Below are 22779 nucleotides of genomic sequence, written 5' to 3'. Positions count from 1 at the left end.
ACCTCTCTGACGACTGGCTCCCTAGTGGTGGCACCTCCCTGACTACTGGTAGCAAGTCTCTGACTAAGTATGGCGCTCCTGAGATATGATTTGACTAGAACGCTATGGTAAATAGTTTGAAATTTAATAAAAACATGATTTATTTTCATTATTTTAGCCGATTGTTATAAATGATGCTCAACCTACTCAGCTTGGCAGTTGTTGTTTTTTCTTTATTCAACAATTGCACATTTTCACAACATGTCAATAAGAGACAGTAAAATACATTTAAACTAACATGCCAGGGGAGGCTGTCCTGTCACTTGAGTGACGCCTGCCACAGTCTTGCCACTAACTCGCCGTTGTCCTGATACATAGCTGATGCCTGCCACACGCTTGCCACTGCCAGTAATCGCACTCGCTGTCTCTCCAGTCGAGGTTAATCAGTCTGTGAAGCCAGACAGTCTTTTTAACTGTTGTGCCAGGTTGAGCACAGAATGAATCTTGTAACTTTATTATTGATGAGTAAACCTTTTAAAATTGAGTTACCCCCTCTCAAGACCAATACACAGACTGTACGAGTAGCGGTAATGTAGATTCCCGTACAAAGAAAAGAAAATTGCAGCTACAAAGGTCCATGCATAGGTTTTTCTCCATTTCCAAGAAATGTTGTATACAATACTAACAATCACTTTACAAAACATACCATGCACTGTTTTTTTCAGCTTCCAGCTTCCAGACAGCCACCGATTTGATAAAACATGGTAAAACATTAGTGAAAATCATTCTGAGGTCACAACCTTGCTTGAAGATTTGAAAACCATTACATAGATTTTGTTGTTGTTGTAAAAGTTAAACTTTGACTACAGGCTGATGCTATAGGGAGAACATGCCATTTTGAAATGTAAGTTTCAACACAGAAATTGTTTAAATTGTGATATCCAGTGATGTGCTTGACCAGCAAGCAGACCAGGCACTTTCCAGGTGGGCCAACGGGCCTTTTGAGCTGAAGTGTTTTGTCCCACTGGCTCATAATTTTTCTTATTTAACACGAGGCTGGCCCAATCCCATCTTTAAATCCCTGTCTATTTGGGCTCAGTGAATAAATCAAACAGTGTGTTCGCAAAAGTAAAGTGTGGCAATAGTAAACACCAAACACAAGAGAGGCACAGTGAAACAACGACAGGCCTTTCAAGCAGAACAAGTTCTAGATGCTCAAGAGTCCCTTGCGCTCCACAAAAAGGCCTACTACCATGATAGTACTAAAACTACCATGATAGTATTGCAAGATTCAAACCTCAATTTGAAGCAGGAATCATTTATTTATTAAAAAAACTGCTTATAAATTAGCAACAGTAGAAAAATTGAGGTTAAACGTCCATTTCCTAAATCAGCTCTGTGTTTCCCTCTGGATTATCTCCAAATCAGAGCAGTGTTGGTACTGTGGTTCAGGCGGCTGTGCCCAGGTGGATTGTGGGAGTCTGTTAAGGCTGCCGGTGGGAAAGGTGATGACGGCAGTGTCACTGAAGACGTCAATTAGACGGGATGGACAGGGCAGCTGTCTCTCCTCACACACAGACACCGCCTGAGTGATGTAGCTGTAGTCCCGCTTGAACTCTCTCTCAAGTGTTCTGTTGGGACGACAGACAGAAAACATCAGCTATCCTCTCCTACACTTTATTAGATATCATCGTCCTCATTCATGTCTTAAACTAACCTGTCCATCATGCCATTAAAGCTGTTTCCAATGATTATCATCAGAGGAAGACGTTGCACACTCCAATTCTTCCACAGAAGGTTGTTGTACAGGGCTTTCCCACAATGCATCAGGTAAAAGAGTGTGGGCTTAGTCACCAGACACTTCCCCTCCTGCGCAATACAGTGAAAAAGAAAGCACTGATTTCCTACCTTACGTGCCTCATCTTATATAAGATATAAATATCCATTTGCAGCAACCTGAAAATTGCTTGAGATAAATCCTGTTAGGTTCTTTATTTTTGTAAGTTAATCCCCTTGGCAGTGCCATCAAGGGTTCGCAAACAGCATTTGCACTATTAATTTGTTCACCATGCAGTATATCTGCTTACTGTTTTTTCTTTTTTACTTGTCTGACAAGGCAAGGCAAGTTTATTTATACAGCACATTTCAACAAGTCGATTCAAAGTGCTTAAGGTAAGTTAAACAACAAGAGTTGCCAACAACTGACCTCATTCTCTTTAAGTACAGTCAGACCCAGCTCACTCAAAACAGTCCTCTCTCCAGTTGAGAAAGCAGGATCATAAACAGAGCAGTCCTTTAGTGGAATCTAAAGGGGGGAGCAGTGAGACACAGGTCTGAAAATGAACAGGATCTCTCAGTGACGGTTTGTTATCTTGTTCGATAAAAATATCCTTGAACCTGTTCTGCTTCCAGCAGCAGCAGCAACATGGCAAGCTGGAAGCGAGCTGAGACACAGGATGAAAAGGAACCAAGGCCATAACACACACATTCCAGCTGTTGCCACAATTTGCCCTCTTTGCTGCTCCCCTGCAGGTCTGCGTGGCCCTCATTGTCCCTGTTCACTGGAGGTTTTGATAGGGCTGCGGATCCGGCCTCTGAAGACAAGAGTACTGAAAGGGTCACTGAGCCGCAGATCAAATGAGTCCACAAACAAACAAAATATGTATTATTAATTCAACTTGTCCAGTTTACTCACTTTTCCACTTATGCCAAAATTCCTCGCATCTTAGCTCAGACCTACAGAGTCAGTGGGAGAATAAGATGAGAATTACTGAACTCTGCATTCAACATGAATAATAATCTTGAAGACTGATGCATAACTGGCTTTAGACTGCTTACACTGTGTCTCGTATTCGTTTTACAGTTTTCCCGATATCCAGCTGCTCCTGGCTGCAAACTGAGGGCACCTGAAGTGATTGTGATTTTCGCGCTGCACCTTTTCGTCGCCGAGCCACCTGCCACTCCTCTCCGGTGTCCGACATATATGCTATTTCACAGGTGCCTCATGTATGTATAAGTAGATATGTGACAAAAAACAAAAAAACATGTTATCGACCAAGTTCTTATTTAAGTGCGGCCATGGGTTGGCGAGTCGAAGGCAAATAGGACTGTTTTGAGTGTAACACACGCAGATCTTGTTCCGGTGTCGTGCCACATTTTGTATCCCTTTTTGTCAAATTACCAGTACGTTTTAGTCAAAAAAGGAAATGTAGTGTAGACAATCACAGACGAGTAGTGACAACGACTCATTATGAAGTGAGTTAGATTACATAAGCGAGTGAGTTATTGTGTTAAAAAAGGATTCACTGTTTGGAAGCGTTTGACACACAGCGGTGACACCTGCTGGCCAAACCTGGGTACTGCATGTGTATGTGATCATATAGTCTATGAATTAGAAACAATAGTCAGTACATGAGTCAGACTAGATGAGGGTTTTACTGCATAAGCTTTGTAGAATCAGTGGACAATTGGGGTTTTAAATATAGCTATTTTTTTCTTGTCACATTTATTTCAAACCCACCAGTAAAGGCCTGGTGTAACACACTGCGTACAGTAGGGGGCAGTATAAATATACGGGTACAAATGTTGATGTAACACCGGAGTCAACCGGATGTACTTGTGTTTTCGTCAGACATGATATGAAACGAATGCGATAGTTTAACTTTCATTAATTTCACTGAGGAATTAACGTAGTGCTGATTTCTGGATAACTAACGTTTCAGGTGAGTTACAGAAAATCATATCCCTTATTCCCCGACACTCACGGAGATAAAGCGAGCCGTTTAACTAGCTTACGTGAGCTTGTGTATGAGCTTGTCTTCACATTGTGTTTCCTCCACAGAGGCAGACCGTTGTAGATCCATGTGACGTTAGTTGTTCAGGAATGTTTTTGAGACTAGGCTGCTTGCATCCTTCTTTGATTTAAAATACGAGCGAAATTGTTGTTGACTTCAGATCAGGGCCAGATGCCTAGATATAACTTCTATAACGTTAACTGTGACCCCCATATACACAAAGCACTCAAAATAAACAACATTTACAGGATGAAAACCGCCTCGACGAACTTGCGAGGTTTCAGCCACCTCTCTTGGCTTTCATCGGTACTTTAACCGTCTTGGTACTTTGTTTATTGTGATGTCTAGAAATGTCCATGTCCCATCTGTATGGGAGGAGAGAGGAGGAAGAGGAAGGTGTTGAGGTGGAGAGCTTCGAGGTGACAGACTGGGACCTGGCCAATGAGTTCAATCCAGAACGTCGCAGACACAGGCAGACCAAGGATCAGGCCACCTATGGCATCTGGGCTGACAAGGACTCAGACGAGGACGAGCGGCCTAGCTTCGGAGGCAAGAAGTAAGACATGGGTTTATTTTTGTTGCTGCCTCAATTCTGTTGTGGTACCTGAATCTGCACCCAACCATAACACTAATTCCAAACGGTTATCTTTGCTCTGTCTAACCTAAACAATAACCCCAATGAGGAAAACACAAATCTAACAGGGAAATGCTATCCAGAGGAGAACAGACTTCGGTATCCATTCTAGTCATCCCAACAGAAATACTCCACAGGAACACCAACTCCTGTATTTTTAAACAATTTTCCAACAAAAATCATAAATTGTGTCTTTTTTTTGTTCTTTTTTTCTCTCTAGAGCTAAAGACTACAGTGCTCCAGTAAACTTTGTGAGTGGTGGTCTACGTAAGGCTGCAGCTGAGGAGAAACTGCAACAGCAAAAAGAAGAAGGAGGCTCTGATGATTCTGAAGATGACGGTCCTTCAGCACCTCCTCCTCCTCGCAGCACTGCACCCAAAAAACTCCAGATGGTAAATTGTGTTGTGTTTTGTATAATTGTCCCACCACAATGTATTCTTTCACAGTATTAAAAAACAATGTATTTATTTATTTAATTTTTGCTAGGGTAATTTCCGAGGTAACCAGTCCCAGAGGTTTGCAGGTGGCATACAGTCTGGTAAAGGCATCGGTAACTGGGAGAAGCACACAAAGGGAATGGGACTAAAACTTCTGCAGAAAATGGGCTACCAACCAGGCAAAGGACTGGGAAAGAATGCTCAAGGTGGGTCTGGGGAGGCTTTGTTGTAAACATTTAGTAAAAGTATTTTACTGGATTTTCAGACTAGAGTTTATATACTCCTGATTTTTAACCCTCTTATTACTGCAGGTATCATAAACCCAATTGAAGCAAAACTTCGTAAAGGCAAGGGAGCAGTAGGTGCTTATGGCAACGAGAGAACACAGCAGAGTCTTCAGGATTTCCCTGTGGTTGATTCTGAGGAAGAGGAGGAAAAGGTAAAGTGTTGTAAAAAACATCCTCTGTTCGATCAAATGACGTAAGTGATATTGTCGAGTCATTCAACATTATTTTGACATTATCCTCATATGTAGGAGTTTCAGAAGGAGCTAGGCCAGTGGCGTAAGGATCCTGCAGGGTCTGTGGGAAAGAAGAAACCCAAGTACTCCTACAGAACCGTGGACGAGCTGAAGGCTAAAGGCAAGCTGGCAGGGCGCAGTACAGCGGCATCAGCTGGAGAATTGGCACAGGTTAAGGTATGTTTGCAAAGAGTTTTATAAACACTCCTTTGCGTCTGTCTCACAGGTATGTTATCAGGGCACTTTTGAATCATACATAAGCATGAGGGTCTTAAGTTAAATGTACCTTTACACTTAGTACAAGCCCCTTTGGATAACATCATAATATGAATGTAAGCAAACGGTCGGCCGCCATTTTTGTCTCTGAATCTTTTTTTCTCCATAACTGTTCCCATCTTTAGGTAATCGATATGACTGGAAGAGAACAAAAGGTTTATTACAGTTACAGTCAGATGTCCAATAAGCACAGTGTTCCAGATGAAGGCCCACCAAGCTTGTCCACTCAGGATCAGAAGGGATCTGGCTTTGCGCTCCCTGAACTGGAACATAACCTGCAGCTGCTGATAGACCTCACGGAACAGGACATTTTACAGGTATAAAGGAACCCAAAAAATATCTGCCAACTCTGTACCACTCTCCTGCTTCTTCTTCCCCATGCTGACACACTGTTTCTTTTGCGATCTCATTTTGCACCTCCTGTAGTCCACCAGACGTCTGCAGCATGAAAAGGATGTCGTTGTGTCGCTGAGCCACGAGTCACGAGCACTGCAGAGCAGACTAGATGCAGAGCAAGATGCCATTCAGAGAATTGAGGCCGTTCTGGCATTGGTGGGGCGTTTTCCTTCTGGGGAGACGGCGCCTGGGGAGGCACCCACCCTGCAGGTGCATATACAGTCAGCACACAAAGACAAACCACAACAGTTATCAGGCTGTTTCAGTTTGTAGACCTTGCTCTGTTATTGCATCCATATCGGTGATTGTTTTGGTGCGTTCCTTCTCTTTCTTTAGGAGTGCGCCCAGATCTTTGAGACTTTACAAACGGACTATTATGAAGAATACAAGTCTATGGGATTGGCAGACTTGGCTGTAGCTGTTGTTCAACCATTACTCAAAGAGAAACTTCGCTCTTGGGACCCGTTGAAGGTATGCTTTTTGCAATTAGCTGTTATACAAGGTAACTTTATACGGATCAGACTCCACAGACTGTTCTTTCAATATTTCAGGACAGCTCTTTTTGTCTGGAAGACATCGGTCAGTGGAGAGCAATCCTCGAATCTAGAGACTTCCATAGCAGTGCCCCAGATTCAAACATGGACCCTTACCACAGGTCATTTTAAACACACAAACCTATCTGTGCTCACACATTTACATTATTTGATTATATTAGCCAGGTGTGAAAGCTTATTTTTGATGTATGATTGGGACATGTGTGTCCTGTCTTTGTTGGTCCAGACTGTTGTGGGAAGTGTGGATCCCAGTGATGCGGCCCTGTGTGTCCGGCTGGCAGCCTCGTATAGTGGGGCCAATGGTGGACTGCGTAGAAGTGTGGGCTCCTATTCTCCCCCTGTGGATCCTGGATCACCTGATGGAGCAGTTGATCTTACCCCGGCTACAGCGAGAGGCAAGACACACTGACTTAGACACTAAGAAACTCCCATGTTTTTGATCATTTTATATTAGTGGATTTTTGTCTACTACATAAGGATCTGTTTTTATTCATTTCTGTTGACTGTTTGATAGGTGGATACCTGGAACCCTTTAACTGACACAGTCCCCATCCATTCCTGGATCCATCCTTGGCTACCTCTGCTCCACTCGCGTCTAGAGCCTCTTTACCCACCAATCAGAAGCAAACTATCCAATGCCTTGCAGCGATGGCATCCCAGCGACACTTCAGCCCGCCTCATCTTGCAGCCTTGGAAAGATGTTTTCACACCAGGTGCATGGGAGGCCTTCATGGTGAAAAATATCATCCCTAAACTCGGTATGTTTTTCTCAGCCTCATAATAATTTTCTCTGCAGTCTTTTCCTTCCATTTCTCTCCTTTTGGCACTGGTTTCCTCTTCATATGACAGCTTCTGTGTCCCTCTTCAGCTCTATGTCTGGAGGAGCTGGTTATTAACCCTCACCAACAGCAAATGGAGCCATTTCACTGGGTGTTGGACTGGGAGGGAATGTTGTCCCCCTCCAGCCTTGTGTCCCTGTTGGACAAAAACTTCTTTACAAAGTGGTTGCAGGTCAGTTAATATATATTTTCAAGTAAATAAGAAGCACTTAACCACATTTGATTATTGTTTAAATCGGATGAAATGTTTTGTTTTTGTAAATTTGTTATACGTTTGGGTTTTTGTTATTTTAGGTCTTGTGTTCATGGTTGAGCAACAGTCCTAACTATGAGGAAATCACTAAATGGTACCTGGGCTGGAAAAGCATGTTTAGTGACACCTTGTTGTCACAGCTGCTCATTAAAGAGAAATTCAACGAAGCTCTGGACATCATGAACCGCGCAGTGTCTTCAGGCATGGGTGGGTATTAATACACCTATTGAACAACATTCCTCTTTGAAATTATGATTATGCAGTCATTTTTTCCTCTGCTACATCACAACGTACTACAGCACTCTTTTTTTTAAAAATCTACAGGTGGATATATGCAACCTGGTGCACGGGAGAATATTGCCTATCTAACACAGACCGAGAGACGAAAGGACTTCCAGTATGAAGCAATGCAAGAGCGCAGAGATGCCGAGAGTGTTGCTCACAGAGGCATTAGTGCTGGTGTGCCGACTAATTTCAAAGATCTTATCCAGACTAAGGCAGAGGAGAACAACATTGTCTTCATGCCCTTAGTGGCCAAACGGCACGAGGGAAAACAGCTGTACACCTTTGGGCGTATCGTCATCTACATAGACAGAGGGGTTGTTTTTGTCCAAGGAGAGAAGACTTGGGTCCCCACGTCATTGCAGAGTCTGATAGATATGGCCAAGTGAGGGGGGACTAATTGATTATTGGTCCTGCTAAGCGTTAAACTGCATTGGTAGAGCAAACGTTTGTCTTTTATGTTACTTCAGTGTGCTGATCCTTGTCAGATGTATCTTTGTACATTAAGTGTCAGTTGAACTGTGAATAAATAAATAAATAAATTTGAATTTATGTGGCCTGTTTTATTTTTATCAGATGTAAAATGTTCAAGTCCTGTTCTTATACTGTATGGTTCATATTTGATGTATATGATATTGGTTGGTTTTCAGAAGGTTTTGCATTCACCACGGGCAAGACACTTTACTGTACCTTATAAACGTTCATCATTGGTGTGTCTTAAAGACGACTAAAGTAACATTTTTTTAGTGTTGTGCAGTTTTCTTTAAAGAGACTTGCAATACCGGTCATTTGCTTCAGTGTAGGTGGCAGTGTTGCTGATGGTTCCAGTCTTCTTTTCTTTTGTCAAAGCGCGGCTTCCGTCCATCTTTGTTGCTTTGCGGTTTAACAAAGTAACAAGTACATGTGCATTTGCGCACGATATTTTTTTATAAAGCAGACGTATTTTTCCAACAAGAGGTATGTAGCTAATTTTACATATCACATCAATACAATTCATTGACGGTTATGTAACTGATTGGAAAGCTGCCTTTATTAACAAGCTAACAACTGTTAGCCAATGAGCTAACGTTAGTCAGCCGTAGCAGAGCTAACGTTAGCTAGCATGCTAATAGAGAAACACTGGACAAGTTAAGTGACTGTAGCTAGCTAACAGATTAACTAACAGTTATTTGCATTAAACCTTTACGTTCACTGTCTTTATCCAGACATGTCTTCGGATGCCCTGAAGAAGCGAAAGTCAAAGGTTATCCGCAGTGAAGGAGGAACCCCAGAGATGAAGCGAGGACGCGGAGAGGGAGAGCAGCAGGTAACGAGGGTCACGTAGGTCACGCAGACCCCAGCAGACGACTGGGGCAATGTCTTGTCAGCAGCAGAAAAACGCCTCGACAACACCAATGAAGCCTAGATACAGAAATCCAAACTGTCGAGCAAGTTTGTTTTGAAATTTAAACGACGCAGAAGTACGAACATTTGTATTTGTGATTTGGATGAAGGTCTTCATGTGATTGAAACGCAGAACTCATGTTGAGAGACTCAAAATGGTTTGATTTACCACTATTTCTAAGCACCAACAGTAGATTGTTACCAATCAGATACAATACACATCAGTTATCAATGTTGAAGTTTAAATCTAGTTTGGAGTCTGGGACCTGACTCAACTAAGTCACTGAACACTTCCCTTTTAGTTGTAATGGCTTCAGGACTTTCACGCACAGCACCAAGAAGAGTGGCGTCAACTTGAAGCATGATCGACAGAGGTGCGATCAACTGTTTATTAATGCAGGCTTTTCTGTCTTAAATTTTCTAGGATGTGCGAGTGTACAGTGAGGAGGTGGAGCTGGATGGCAGGGACCCTGAGCAGGACTTCCTGCAGTACAAAGAGTCCTGTGAGAGTTTGGCCACACTCATGAGTGAGATCCAGGAACTGAAAGCCAATGGAGCTAAAGAGGGTGTAAGAATAAAACATTTAGGATAGTATGCACGTCCAAATGACTCGTTATAAGTTTATTTCATTGTCAATTAATGATGAATTGAATACATCATAACATTGCATATGTTATTCTGTGTCTACACCACAATGATGAAGTCTAACTAGTTTTGTCTGTTCTCAGTGTGCTGAGGTCGAGCAGCGACGTATGCAGAGCTGCATCCACTTCATGAATCTGAAAAAGCTCAATCGTCTGGCTCATATGCGACTCAAGAGAGGCAGAGACCAGACCCACGAGGTAAGTCCCACACAACTTTCAAAGGCTGTCCAACTTCCATGATATATTAATGGAAATACTATTTTCTTTATTTACTACATTTACATTTGTGCTGATGAGGAAAGGCAAGTTGAGCACCAAGAACGTTGTTTCTATTTTTAACAACCAACTGCAGTAGCTGCCACGGTCAGCAGAGAAACCCTTTTCACTCTCTGATTTGTTTTTCATTTGGACTTTATTAATTAATTTTCTCGTCCTGCTTATTGATCCTTGTTCTTATTGAGTCCTGGTTCTCATTCTTGGCTTATTGTTTGGCATGTATTTATTTCCATTGTTACCCTAGTTGTGTTTGTAAACCAACCAACCACCTTTTTCTTCCTACAGGCAAAGCAGAAAGTGGATGTGCTGCACCTTCAGTTACAGAACCTGCTGTATGAAGTTATGCATCTTCAGAAGGAGATCAGCAAGTGTCTGGAGTTCAAGTTAGTACACATTATACCATTTGAATTAAGGTTAAGCAAAATGACTACCCATGAAAATATGCTATTTTTATATTAGAGCTGGGCAACACGTTAATACGTACATTTTTCAATCAATTATTAGCATTAATTGTTTGATCAGCTGTTGTATAAGGTTAATCAATTGCTGGTCTTTAACATACATCTTCAATACTACAAATGTATGTATGTCAACTTGCTGTTGCTCAAGAGTGCCTGTTATATTGTTCTGATAACATTACTTTAAAAATAAAAGTGTGCAATACACTAGTTTTTACTTCATTATTGAATTTGGCGCATAATCGCAGAAAAATCCTACGATTGATCAGTTAATTTTTTTCAACTTTGCCCAGCCCTATTTTATATACAACAAATGTAGTTTAAGAAATATTTTAACATACCTTTCCCCGATACAGGTCGAAGCATGAAGAAATAGACTTGGTGCCTGAGGAAGAGTTTTACCAGGATGCGCCACAGGACATTTCCAGGCCTCAACTCACAAAAAATGATCCTCACCAACTCACACTAGCACGACTGGACTGGGAGCTTGAACAGCGGAAGAGGTATGCAAACTTGCTCAAAACATTAATGGCATGCCACAGTGAAAACAAAAACAGTCTTAATTATTCAGGAGTATAAAGTGGTTAAAAGTTTGTGCTTGGATACAGGTTGGCAGAGAAATACAAGGAGTCACAGACCACAAAGGAGAAGATCCAGAAGAGCATTGAGGTCAAGAAGGAACATCTGACAAGCCTGCAGCCAGGACTCAATGCCATCATGCAGGTACTGTTCGGGTGCCATATTCCAGAGGTTTTGATGGGACCACACTATCACCCTCTTCGATGCAGTCGCAACAGCCCAGAGTATTGAGTATATTGAGTATTCTTCATTGAGGTCTTAATTGCAATACCACCAATGGACCTCACGTATGGATCCCCTGAATGACAATGTGATTTCGGTTCTCCTCTTCCCCAGGCCTCCATCCCAGTGCAGGAGTACCTGTCCATGCCTTTTGAACAGGCTCAAATTCAGACGGAGGTTGCTCGCCACCTGCCTCCACCTCTCTATGTCCTGTTTGTTCAAGCCAATGCCTATGGCCAGGCCTGTGGTAAGTCGTCAATAGAGGAAGGAATAGCTTATGTTTAAAGACAAAGTAGAGTTTATTTTATGGGATATGAGCCCTGATTGTCATTATTTTTTCTGTTTACACATCAGACAAGAACCTGAGCATCTCAATAAGTGGTGATGTGGATGAGGCCAAGGCTCTGTCCAAACCTCCAGAAGATTCCCAGGGTACAAACACTACTTTACATGTATACACTTTGATGTAAAGTTCATCTTTGGTTTTACTCAATGCTGCTTTATATTTAAAGATGTTATATTTGTGAGCAATGCATCTTCAACCAACCAGAAAAAAAAAGTTTTGTCCTGGTTTCATCCAGATGATGAGAGTGACTCGGATGCAGAGGAGGAGCAGGAGAAGACGGTGAGTCTTAGGCTTTACTTTCAACACGCACACTAATAATACCCTCAGGTCAGTGAGTTCAACGATTTCTTATTATACCCGTCTTTGCAAAGGAAGCACAAATTGTTCCAGCTGTCTCACGTTGTGTTCTGGCGGGTTGGCAAGTGGCCGTTATCGATCTCTTCCTGCTACCCGACGAGTGCCAGCAGGGGGGGGTTTTGGGAAATATTTGCCAAGAATGGCTGGGTGACTGTAACCTAAGCTCACCTCACTGAGCTTAGGTTACTTCACATAACATAACCCATAATTTAAAACATACATATATACAATAGGGCACGTAGCAGCAAAAAAGCTATACAAACAATGCAAGAGAGCAGGAGACCTTCCAGCCTTTTATTTGAATTCTTGCCTCCTTTTATCTGTTACAAGAGAAGTCAATATCATGTTTCTCCTGGAAGCAAATATAATATTATGCTATTTTTTCCCAATTTATTTGAATATGTCACAATGTCAAACATGCCGTTTTCCTTGCTTTCTTTATCGTCATCTTTTTTTAATTGTTTTGTATTGACAGAAGAGAAGAAGGCCAACTACAGGTGGCCAGCTGGATGACAAAAGACGGGAGATGCTGAAAAGGCATCCGCTGTCCCTCTGCTTAGACCTCAAGTGTAAAGGTAACGCATTCCACATTCTTGATGACTTCAAATTGATTGTAGTGTCTGCACCAAATAGGTCTGTGAATTGTGTTACACCTTTACTAGTCATCTGTAATGTATCCATAGCTGTGCTGTGTTTTGTGGTAACTCTACACCTACTAGATGAGTGAAAGAAAGAAAGTAAGCGTCCCAGTCTGCTATGATGTCATGACACTATTTGACCCTTGTCTTCCCTCTGCTGGCAGTAAAAGGAATAGTGACTATAGATTATAGGGATATCTGCATTGCAGACGTAACTCTACCTAAAGGGGGAGGGGGGGGAATAGAGCAAGAGACGCTTGCAGCACTGTGGGTCTGCAGCACCTACAACATGCTGTAAGCAAATTTTCTCATCACTAGTCGTTCTCTAACCTCTGCTTGTTTTTCCACTGCTTCTCTCTCCCGTGTTGTCTTCACTGCCGTCAGCTGCAGCACTCAGTTTACTGCAGTAAAAGCAAAAGGTGTCTGGGAGCGTCACTGATTTCACTGTGATTTGCAGTGAGTGGAGCGTGAAAGATGATCATCAGCACAGTGGGTATTCCCTGGATGCTGCTAGCTGCCACCATGACCACACCCTGTTTGTGTTCATCAATGCGCTGCAGTGTAAAGAAAACCCTTGGGGAAGTTCACAGGGAGGATTAAGGATTAATAGAAAGCAGGGGATAGAGAGAGTATTGACCCTGTAATGGATCTGTTAATCACTGTGTGTTATCCATCATGTCTCCACAGATGGCAGCATCCTCCATCTCTACTTCTACTACCTGATGAATCTGAACATTATGACCGTCAAGACCAAGGTCTCCACCTCCACAGACCTCACCACAGCCATCAGTGCAGGGTGTGTGTGTGTGTATTTCTTATCATTGCTGTCTATTACCTGTGTTGTTTGTAAAATGTGTATCGAGATGGATGCCTCGTCTACTGAAAACTAAATCAACTTACTGGTCTAAATAAAATAACCTGGACTTGTGTTCCTAAGATGGAAGTCTAATGATGTTGTCTTTTGCAGTGACCTGCTGAAATCAGACACTCTACTCAGCTGTCTCTACACCAGCGACCAGGGACGAGAAACACCTAATCCAGCTAATCGCTACCAGTTTGATAAAGTCGGGTGAGGATGTCGAGTAATTAAAGCACATGAGTAGATACTAAGTGAATCAAAAGCCAGGAGAATTAACCAATGATTTCCTATTAGGATTGTTTCCTTTGCTGATTATGTGGAGGATCTGGGCCACCCCTACATGTGGGTTCAGAGTCTAGGAGGACTACATTTTCCCAAAGATCCTTCCGAGGTCTGTTGGAATCGAGTATTATCCCAGATGTGCACAGGTTCTGCGAGTTACAGCCTCATCATGATGGTAAATTCTCATGTTTTTCCAGGGTGTGCGTGTTGGCAGTTCTCTGAGTGCCAGTCACATGGAGAGCACCATGAAGCTGCTGAGGGGACGACTCCTGTCCCGCTTGGCTTTGCACAAACAGTTTGCCTCTCTAGGTACATTATTATGTAAACAACCACGCATGAAATATTCCTGAAGAAGAGATGGGGCATTTTGACTGAGTTTGTTTGTGCTCCTGTCCTCAGAGCACAGCATCATCCCGGTCTCCAGCGAGTGTCAGAACCTTTTTCCTGCCAAGATCCTTTCGCGTTTAGCTCGCTGGACCACGACCACTCAACAGGATTACATGGTGTGCACACATATAACACATATAAACACGCATATGTACAGACCTGTTTAAAAAGAAAACAATACTCTTCGTGCAGGACATGTCTCACTGTGATATTTAATCTTTCTTGGTAGGATCTGCCATATACTCGTCATGTGACTGCTGCTGGACTAGCAAATGAGACTGACCTGTACTTCATGGCTGTAGTGGAAAGGGGAACAGGTAAAAATACTGATATTAATGATAGAATTGCCCAATAGTTATACATTGGTTTTAATGTGTGTCTTATAACCCTCCTGCCTTGATCTTTTTCCTTCTCAGCTCGCCTGCAGGCCGCCGTGGTAATGAATCCCCGTTACCCAGAAATCTCTCCTCTTTTCTCACTCTCCCTCAGCTGGAAGGGAGAGCGAAGTGGACGCACTGATGACAACCTTCGAGTATGAGTATTTTTCAATATTGATCACTGGAACACATACTGTACACTTGCTCTGTTGATGCACAAGCTCATTTTCCATTGCGATATTTTAGGCTCTAACTGACTCATCTTTTCCTTTTTTAGGCCATTGAGAGCGAGGTCAATGTGTTCAAAAATGAATTGCAGGGGCCACGACCAGGACACCAGCTTCTGACCAATCAGTTTTCACGCCTGTGTGTCTGTCTGGATGTGTATTTGGAGACTGAAGGACAAGATGACAGTGTGGAGGGACCACTAGAGTTTCCCAGAGAAAAGATGTGTCTGCGCACTGTCAGGTAAACAGTCACAAGAAACTATTGGTGGACAAAATGTGGTCAAAATACAACTTGGTATCTGAATAGATTTAGTGTATCTCTGACATCTCACTTTTTTTCTCAGGGGTCCAAATCGCCTGAAGCCATTCAAGTACAACCACCCTCAGGGATTTTTCAGTCACCGCTAGAATGGTCCACGTGATTCTCAATGCTGTACTTCACAACTATAACTCCCTCAAGCTTATCTTTGTGGCTCTTTGACACACAAAGTATTCCCTTTTTAAAAGTATTTTTACCTGTTTGAAAATAAAAAAAACACCATGTTATTTTCTTGAGTGACTGTGTGTGTCCATGCTTTGTTGTGCACTCCAAACTTCCCTCCACCCTCATCTCTCTGTGCTGCTCTATTTATAGGCACTCGCTGATTATTATGCCATTGTGGTTCAGTCCTACAGCAAGCTGAGTCATTTCCCCAGAGAATTTTGTCCATAGAATATCATATTTGGTATATTTTGTAGTTGTTTCATCCTGCATACTGAATGAAAAAAAACAGCTTATTTTAGGAATAGATAGCAGCAGTCCACATAAGTGTACCGCAGACTTATCACTCTTTTTCTTTCACATTGGAATGCTAATTCAACAGCATTTATCTGAATCCAGACATCCATACCTCAAAGATTTATGGGTCTTTGTAATTGGAAGATCCACTGGGGCAGATTACGAGTTGACTTACTACAATCGGGCTCTACTCACACTTGTACCTTCCTAGTTTTAATTTAGTTTTTTTTTTTTAATCTCAAAAACTAATTATGGCAATAAAATGGATGTTTGATTAAATCTTTTCCATTTGATTATTTATGGAGGAAAATACTTTTAAGTAATTGTAAAACTTAATATTATGAGTAAATGGGAAATTCAACTTGAAACCAGGTAACTTTTCTTAGTGCTACAACTTTATTTCCCAAACCTTACCAAGAGCTGAGATGGTGGGTCGCCAGATGTGAGTATTATTATTATAATTCAAATGTGGTGACTACGGGTAGAATACATTTGCAACTTCCACCTGCTGTATTTTGTGCCGTGGTTGATGATCCCATTATTACAAAGCCATCCATCACGTGATAAGAGATTGAATGTAAAGAGAAGCCTGAAATCCTGCCAGGAGACAAATCCTTTCAATGTCAGCCAAAGTGTATCCTAAAAAAGAATGAAATGCTTTTGTAACCGACTGCTGCACTCATTAATAAACCATATACAAGCTAGCTTAGCTATACTTTTTCCGTGGAAGAATAAATCATGGCAATTCATTTTTTATGGTTTAAAAAGTGATGCTCTGTATTAATCGAATGTCTAGTCAGGGTATTGGGTGGGATTCAGTCTGTCTTCAGTGTGTGAACTTTCTGAATCTGATCTCTACAAGCAAGCAGCACTGCTCCTGATTTTTACATAAGCGTGGTCTCTGGCACGGCTGCAGTGGCTGTGTTTGGGTACAGCTCCCCCTCTCCTCAGCCGCAATGCAGTGCAGTTACTCGCAGCATTTACCTTTTAGGCCTCACACCGTATACGATTACTCTCGACACGTCTCCTTCATAAAGCCTCACTTGAGGTCAATGTGCTATTGATTCTTTCTTTTTTTTGTGTGGAAGTAAACAGATTTGCCCAAAAGCCTTTTGTGTTTGATTTTTCATTCTTTATTTATCTGTTTCATATTGCATATTCTCAGCAGTTTATACGTAACACATACTCATCATTGTCCTAGCATTGCAGACCAGTGAGACGTTGCAGTTCGCCTGTCAGGAGAAGCTGCATTAGGTGCACAACAAGCAAAATTCAAGTCTGTCTTACTGACGTATCTGTAAATATAATATCGACATTTGTATCTCCTTAAATATATGTGTTTATGTTGAATATCTGTCACAATCTTTAGCTTGACATTATTTTGACATCTCTACCCTTGAAGGCTTGTGAAGCAGTCCCCCGTCAGCGGGATTCATTTTAAATGCACTTGTTATTCATTAAGGGCATTTGTCACATTCAGATAAAGAGTTAAGAGCATTCTGCATTCACTACAGTCATACATCAGAAGCATCAGGGGCGTGTAATGGCCATACGGGGGGAGCACAGGGTTTATTTGCTACAGAAATCACTATTGCTTACATACCATCACCTGCTTTGCTTTGGACATTAAAGCGCTGTCTGAGCAGCTGGGTATATCCAGCCCCTTTCTACTGCTCCTAAATCGCCTCTCCTCTTTCATAGTTCTTTGGCATCTCCAACTCCTCCTCTCCTCATGCCTTGAATCACAGCATATCAGTCTCACTTCTTGGCCTTCTCATCCTTGCTCTCCTTTGTCTCCGTGCCAGAAGATTTCTCCGCCTTCCCTCCATCCTTTCCCTCCTTACTCTCTTCTTTGCTAGCCTCCTTTGTTGCCTCTAGCTTCTTCTCATCTTTCTTGCTCTCAGTTTTCTCGGGTTCACTTTTAGGTGCAGATTTCTCCTCTGGCTTCTTCTCCTCCTTCTTGTCCTCTGTTTTCCCAGGCTCTGCCTTAGGGGCAGGCTTTGGCTCCGGCTCGGCCTTCTCTGACTTAGGAGCAGAGGGTTTCTCCTCCTTGGCGGGGGGAGCACTCTCTTTTGGCTCAGACTTGGGAGCGGGTTTGTCCTCTGAGGGCTTGCTGGGAGCAACCGGTTTCGAAGCATCATCCACCTTTGGCGCTTCCTCTTCCTTGCTCTCTTTCTTTGTATCAGCTTTGTCTGCCTTCTCTGGTTCTTTCTCCTTGGGCTCTTTCTTCTCCTCCTTCACAGGTTGTTCTTTCTCCTTCTTCTCCTCTTTGACAGGCTGGGGCTTCTCCTCTTTTTTCTCTTCTTTAGGTGTGTCTTTGGCAGGGGTAGGCTTGGCCTTCTCTTTCTCTGGTGACTTTGGTTCAGGGGTCTTGGGCCGAGGAGATTTAGATTCAGGGGATTTACTGGGGGGGGATTTTGACACAGGTGACTTTGACTCTTCTCCTGCTGGGGATTTTGACACAGGTGACTTTGACTCTTCTCCTGCTGGGGATTTTGACGCAGGTGACTTTGACTCTTCTCCTGCTGGGGATTTTGACACAGGTGACTTTGACTCTTCTCCTGCTGGGGATTTTGACACCGGTGACTTAGCCGGGGATTTGGGCATCGGGGATTTGGGCATCGGGGATTTGGCTGCTGGTGATTTGGATTCTGGTGATTTAGGTACAGGGGATTTGACAGCAAGAGATTTAGGAGATGCAGGCTTTTCGGGAGATTTGGACTTCTCCTCTTCCTCACCTGCCTCTTCTTCCTCACCTTCTTCCTCTCCCTCCTCAACCTTCTCCTCTCCCTTTTCTTCCTCCTTCTCTTCTTCTCCCTCTCCTTCCTCCTCCTTCTCTTCTCCTTCCTCACCTTCTTCCTCCTCTTCTTTGGTTTCCTCGCCTTCTTCTTCTTCTTCTTTCTCTTCCTCATCCTCCTCTTCATCTGCCTCCTCTGTCACCTCTGTCACCTGGGTCTCATCTGTCTGTTCCTCTACTATGACTTTATCTGAAATCTCATCTCCTTTCATTTTTAAGTGGGAGGAGATTCTGCTCTCTAGGTAAGAGTACGGACCTCCTCCTGACACGAAGCGATTCTCCTCTCCCTCCAGTAACTTCCTGTTTTGAAGACAAAAGACACACAGTCAGCAAAAAATCCTTTTGTCATTAAGAAGCCAAAATATTATTTGAATAATGTGTAAACCCAGACCCACCTATAAGCAGCAATCTCAATATCTAAAGCCATCTTCACGTTCAGCAGCTCCTGATATTCTTTTAGCTGGCTGGCCATCTCCCATTTGGTGGTTTTCAGCTCATTGTCCATCTGGTTGATGGTCTCCTGCAAACAAACAATGTGGCATTACATGTCGAATGTCATACACAGGGTATATAAATAAGTCACATTTGTGTGGTTGTCCCCTGCGTGGCATAAGTAAGATGTTTGTGTTAATTCCCTGCCTGTAGGGAGTTGAGGTCATCATGGTGCCTGTCTTCATTTTCCATACGCTGCCTCTCCAGTGACTCCTTGGTTCCCCGAAGGGTCTCCAGCTCAATCGTGCGGCTCTGGAGCTGACGGCGGTACTCTATGATCTCGTCCTGGCTTCCACGAATTGCACCTTGGTTGGACCTAGCCGCTTCAGACAGACGCTCCATACGCACTGCAGATGTTGCAAACAAAAGAATGCATTTAGATGTCACATTTGCTGTCTCATACTATTGAGTTATGTCCAAGGACATTAGACGTGACTTGCGGTTGAGATAAATTCTTCATTCCTACTCATTACATTGGCATTCATAATTTGTCCATTCTATTCTATAGTTCCTGAGACATTTGACACTTGTCTTTAGAGAGTCTCTACTGGGAGCCTGAGTAACCTTGGCAGTGTCCATCTGTCATTCAGTAGTCTGACTCAGCTCCTCCCTCCTCCAAGCATGAATGAGCCATGTTGCTGCAGTCAGCTGGACACGACACAGGGAAGGTCATTCAGTGTGCACCTTTTACTGGTTATCAAGTCAGCATGTAAAAGTGCAGCAAGGGTCGATCTATAGTTCATTAAGTTCTGTCACATGCAGCTCAGATAAAACCCTTCTTGGCCTTTAAAGTGATGTTGATTGTATATTTGTGGAGTACCACAAAGGTCACTATAATCATAAAGAGGGTTCTCACCGGGCCTCATCCGTCATCTATCTACTTGTATGGCTTAGCCACTTGCATTTTTAGTTAACTTAAATCGCCACATCGAGAGGATGCCTTGTCTGCACACAAACAGTGACCTTGAACGTTTCTATTCGTAGAGGTTCAGGGTAAGAGACACACAGTGGGGCGAAAACAAAGCACACACCCACTGTAACCCATTGAGGGTGCAAATTAATCATAGTCTCCTCTCTGTGTGACATCTTTCTCCTGCAGTGCTTGCCTTGAGTACAAATTATCATTCTGCGGCAGCGATGCACCCGCAGAAAGGTCCACTGGTTCAATTATTGATATATATATATATATATATATATATATATATATATATATATATATATATGTATACATGTATATATATACATATATATGTATACATATACATATATATGTATACATATATATACATATATATATGCATGTATATATACATATATATTGATCATGCATTTGATATTCATGGTATCTGCCTTGACTTACTTCATTTGCATGTAATTGGTTATTAAACGTTCTCTCTTTAGTTAAAATGTTCAACCTGGTATGTTGGTGGGATAATAAAAGTTACCAGATTTGTTAATCTGAAAAGATTTAGAAATCAGCATGCTTAATAGCGTTGATGGTCCCATCCAAAAGTAAGTACCCCTTGTAACTTTGATATACTCATTCACCTAAAATCACATAATGCATTACAATCGGGTTACAATTAGGCGGCAGGGTAATTTCAAAGTCCCAGGGATGACTCTAGACTTCAGCACCACGGACAGAGGACACTATACCGCACACGGACGTTTGAATTATCTTTGTTTTCTTTTAACTTCCCCCTTATTGACCCAACTCACCGTTGAACCATTCCTCTGCGTGCGTTGAGCTTTTGGATGCGTGACCGTCCAGCTGCGCGCGGATCTCTCGCAGTGCGCCGGTGACGTCGGTCTTCAGAGTGTCTCGCATGTCGAAGCTCACCTGCGCGCCATGAATCTGCTCGAGCAGCTCCGCCACTTCTTCCTCGTGGTTCTTCTTCAGGAAATTAGCCTCCTCCTCCAGGGCACGAAACTTCTTGTCCAGCTCCGTCCGCGCCAGCCGGCACTCCTCAACATACTTTTTCATGGTGCGCGCGGCCGCCTCCAACTCTTCCCGGTTTCGCGCCTCATCATCCAGTCGGACCCGCAGGTGCTGGATGTCTTCATCGAGGTGCTCGTGCTCCAGAGTTGCGCGGGCCTTCTCCCCGGTCAGCTGCTGCAGGAGACCCTTCAGGTCGCCCAACTCTCGCTCGTAGTGCTCTCCAACCGAGGTGCGCCCGGCCTGGCTCTGCCGCAGAGCTGCCGCTTCCGCCTCCAAGTTGCGGTTGTGCATCTCCAGGTTGCGCACCTTGTCGATGTAGCCGGCGAACCGGTCGTTCAGAGTCTGCAGAATCTCCTTCTCGTTCCTCTGTGTCATGTTGCCATTGAAGGTGTCCAAGCCGTCAACGGTGGTCGGCTGGCTGTAGTTGAGGCGGCGGCGCTGGGAGTGAAAGCCGCTGGAGGACACGGGGGCAGCCCGAGCCTTGCGGTACGAAGTGGGGCCGAAGAGGTGGTGGTCTACCGTGAAACTCATGGTGGCTGGGCCGGATGAGGACTGACTGCAGCAACAGCGAGAGCGCTGGGTTTATATAGGAGGGAGGGAGAAACTCACTAGTCAGCACCAGGACACACTCTATTTAAAGAGATATCTGCCTGCGCAGGAATATATTGACCATAATCAGTGTAGTTATTGATGAGTTATATTTTTTACTGAAGGTGTTAATAAGGTGGTATTCATCAAAGCAACAAAGCGAAATAATGGTTTTATAGCATTTAAAACATGCTCGACATCAGTTTAAACTTCATTTCAGACATTTTGTGTAGAAATACACTTGGGATAAGAATTAGTGTAAATTATCAAGACATGAGTCATTGTAGGCCAATACAGTCAATTATTGCTTTAAAAAAATAAACAGCTTATATCAATTACTTTTGCAAGATATCACACATTTTAAGACATACATTTATTTTGGGTGTGCGGTAGCTAAAATCTGTGTGAACTGATTGTGTGCAGTGTGTTCTGCTGATGCTCTGAAGGTCTATTGCTGCAGTGTGAGTTTGCAGATCCACGCCAACCCCTCTGGGAGTCAGCTCAACTGCTGGGCCGTTGACAGACTCCCTCTCTCTTACAAAAAAACACACAAAAGGTTTGTTTCTCCAGATATATTCAAAACATTACTTTGAATCTCTTTCTTCTTTTTTATGTTGCAGCAGAACACATACTCTCCAGATGTGCACATGTGGTGGCACTGACAGAATAACCAAAAACAGCAGCAGCATATAGTGCATGTGCACTGATCTACGGTGATACAGCACTCACACAAAACCCAACTGAGCCGCCTCGGCTGATCTAAAGAGATGTCTATTCTCAGTTCTGAAGAGCACATACTATTGATTGCTCAAATTTAGGGTGAGTGAGTTTACTCTGCATGCCTTAAAGGAGCATGGACGGTAAATATGCCTTTCCCTTGAGACACATATTGAAGAAAAGACGGTTCAGCACACAGTAATTTTGCTGTCTCAGCCATTCTTTGTCCCTACATGCGAACATGTGTGTTGTCAGCCCAATGACACTCACGGGACTGTGTGACACTCAAGGCCCGAGCCTGCAGCAATCAAGTCTTAAGGTGCTAAAATCTTATTTTTAAAGGTGAAACACGTTATATTGAATCATTCTATTTTTCGAATGTCTTAAATAGTGGTCAATAGTTAAACAGAATTCCAATGGGATTTGCACCCCATCTCCTATGTTCAGATGTGTGGAAGGCCATGCAGTA

At 43.0% G+C, this 22779-nt stretch overlaps 4 protein-coding genes across 6 annotated transcripts; 2 read left to right on the top strand and 2 right to left on the bottom strand.

The window, feature by feature from the left end:
• Positions 1 to 14: 14 nt before the first annotated feature.
• On the bottom strand, positions 15 to 3075 carry srrd (SRR1 domain containing). Of its 2 annotated transcripts, none has more exons than XM_068566350.1 (6): positions 2818 to 3075; positions 2675 to 2715; positions 2377 to 2588; positions 2186 to 2284; positions 1697 to 1848; positions 15 to 1610 (listed from the first exon to the last, which is right to left on the bottom strand). In XM_068566350.1, the coding sequence occupies exons 1-6, from the start codon at positions 2958 to 2960 to the stop codon at positions 1370 to 1372; spliced, it is 888 nt and encodes a 295-aa protein (XP_068422451.1). In that variant the 5' UTR covers positions 2961 to 3075; the 3' UTR covers positions 15 to 1369. The 2 variants fall into 2 exon arrangements, with proteins under 2 accessions (XP_068422451.1, XP_068422452.1); XM_068566351.1 differs by having other exon boundaries at positions 2377 to 2573.
• A 508-nt stretch (positions 3076 to 3583) lies between these two features.
• Positions 3584 to 8512, top strand: tfip11 (tuftelin interacting protein 11). The gene is made up of 15 exons (XM_068566267.1): positions 3584 to 3701; positions 4122 to 4329; positions 4628 to 4799; positions 4894 to 5050; positions 5156 to 5283; positions 5380 to 5541; positions 5766 to 5957; positions 6067 to 6246; positions 6373 to 6507; positions 6588 to 6691; positions 6817 to 6985; positions 7105 to 7348; positions 7459 to 7601; positions 7724 to 7889; positions 8007 to 8512. The coding sequence occupies exons 2-15, from the start codon at positions 4124 to 4126 to the stop codon at positions 8351 to 8353; spliced, it is 2505 nt and encodes an 834-aa protein (XP_068422368.1). The 5' UTR covers positions 3584 to 3701; positions 4122 to 4123; the 3' UTR covers positions 8354 to 8512.
• Positions 8513 to 8817: 305 nt separating this feature from the next.
• Positions 8818 to 15528, top strand: thoc5 (THO complex 5). Of its 2 annotated transcripts, XM_068566268.1 has the most exons (20): positions 8818 to 8921; positions 9170 to 9270; positions 9772 to 9915; positions 10076 to 10189; positions 10553 to 10650; positions 11082 to 11228; positions 11334 to 11448; positions 11641 to 11773; positions 11881 to 11958; positions 12108 to 12151; positions 12705 to 12804; positions 13555 to 13663; positions 13835 to 13936; positions 14021 to 14117; positions 14206 to 14317; positions 14408 to 14511; positions 14625 to 14712; positions 14812 to 14927; positions 15050 to 15240; positions 15344 to 15528. In XM_068566268.1, the coding sequence occupies exons 2-20, from the start codon at positions 9172 to 9174 to the stop codon at positions 15405 to 15407; spliced, it is 2055 nt and encodes a 684-aa protein (XP_068422369.1). In that variant the 5' UTR covers positions 8818 to 8921; positions 9170 to 9171; the 3' UTR covers positions 15408 to 15528. The 2 variants fall into 2 exon arrangements, with proteins under 2 accessions (XP_068422369.1, XP_068422370.1); XM_068566269.1 differs by lacking the exons at positions 8818 to 8921; positions 9170 to 9270 and adding an exon at positions 9428 to 9505.
• Positions 15529 to 16895: 1367 nt separating this feature from the next.
• Positions 16896 to 21572, bottom strand: LOC137779063 (neurofilament heavy polypeptide-like). The gene is made up of 4 exons (XM_068566531.1): positions 20786 to 21572; positions 19214 to 19413; positions 18970 to 19094; positions 16896 to 18874 (listed from the first exon to the last, which is right to left on the bottom strand). Exons 1-4 carry the CDS (start codon positions 21534 to 21536, stop codon positions 17536 to 17538), a joined length of 2415 nt encoding a protein of 804 aa, XP_068422632.1. The 5' UTR covers positions 21537 to 21572; the 3' UTR covers positions 16896 to 17535.
• Positions 21573 to 22779: the final 1207 nt, after the last annotated feature.

The sequence above is a fragment of the Clinocottus analis genome, unplaced genomic scaffold (assembly GCF_023055335.1).
Source record: "Clinocottus analis isolate CAN_PGR_092001 unplaced genomic scaffold, fCliAna1.0.p SCAF_7, whole genome shotgun sequence".
NCBI classification, from domain to species: Eukaryota; Metazoa; Chordata; class Actinopteri; order Perciformes; family Cottidae; genus Clinocottus; species Clinocottus analis.
Note: the sequence above shows the minus strand (reverse complement) of the source record. Positions and strands in the feature narration are given on the sequence as shown.

What these genes read in the sequence shown, in the direction of transcription:
- LOC137779063 (XM_068566531.1), bottom strand. Translation starts at nt 21,536, where the DNA reads ATGAGTTTCACGGTAGACCACCACCTCTTCGGCCCCACTTCGTACCGC. An exon ending in CGCAGAGGAATGGTTCAACG is followed by an intron (nt 19,414 to 20,785) that starts GTGAGTTGGGTC and finishes CAACATCTGCAG; the next exon opens with TGCGTATGGAGCGTCTGTCT. An exon ending in ATTGAGATTGCTGCTTATAG is followed by an intron (nt 18,875 to 18,969) that starts GTGGGTCTGGGT and finishes TCTTCAAAACAG; the next exon opens with GAAGTTACTGGAGGGAGAGG.
- srrd (XM_068566350.1), bottom strand. Translation starts at nt 2,960, where the DNA reads ATGTCGGACACCGGAGAGGAGTGGCAGGTGGCTCGGCGACGAAAAGGT. An exon ending in ATTTTGGCATAAGTGGAAAA is followed by an intron (nt 2,589 to 2,674) that starts GTGAGTAAACTG and finishes TGACCCTTTCAG; the next exon opens with TACTCTTGTCTTCAGAGGCC. An exon ending in CTGTACTTAAAGAGAATGAG is followed by an intron (nt 1,849 to 2,185) that starts GTCAGTTGTTGG and finishes TGTATTGCGCAG; the next exon opens with GAGGGGAAGTGTCTGGTGAC.
- thoc5 (XM_068566268.1), top strand. Translation starts at nt 9,172, where the DNA reads ATGTCTTCGGATGCCCTGAAGAAGCGAAAGTCAAAGGTTATCCGCAGT. An exon ending in GAGCTTGAACAGCGGAAGAG is followed by an intron (nt 11,229 to 11,333) that starts GTATGCAAACTT and finishes GCTTGGATACAG; the next exon opens with GTTGGCAGAGAAATACAAGG. An exon ending in GCACTGATGACAACCTTCGA is followed by an intron (nt 14,928 to 15,049) that starts GTATGAGTATTT and finishes TTCCTTTTTTAG; the next exon opens with GCCATTGAGAGCGAGGTCAA.
- tfip11 (XM_068566267.1), top strand. Translation starts at nt 4,124, where the DNA reads ATGTCCATGTCCCATCTGTATGGGAGGAGAGAGGAGGAAGAGGAAGGT. An exon ending in CCTAGCTTCGGAGGCAAGAA is followed by an intron (nt 4,330 to 4,627) that starts GTAAGACATGGG and finishes TTTTCTCTCTAG; the next exon opens with AGCTAAAGACTACAGTGCTC. An exon ending in CGGAACAGGACATTTTACAG is followed by an intron (nt 5,958 to 6,066) that starts GTATAAAGGAAC and finishes CACCTCCTGTAG; the next exon opens with TCCACCAGACGTCTGCAGCA.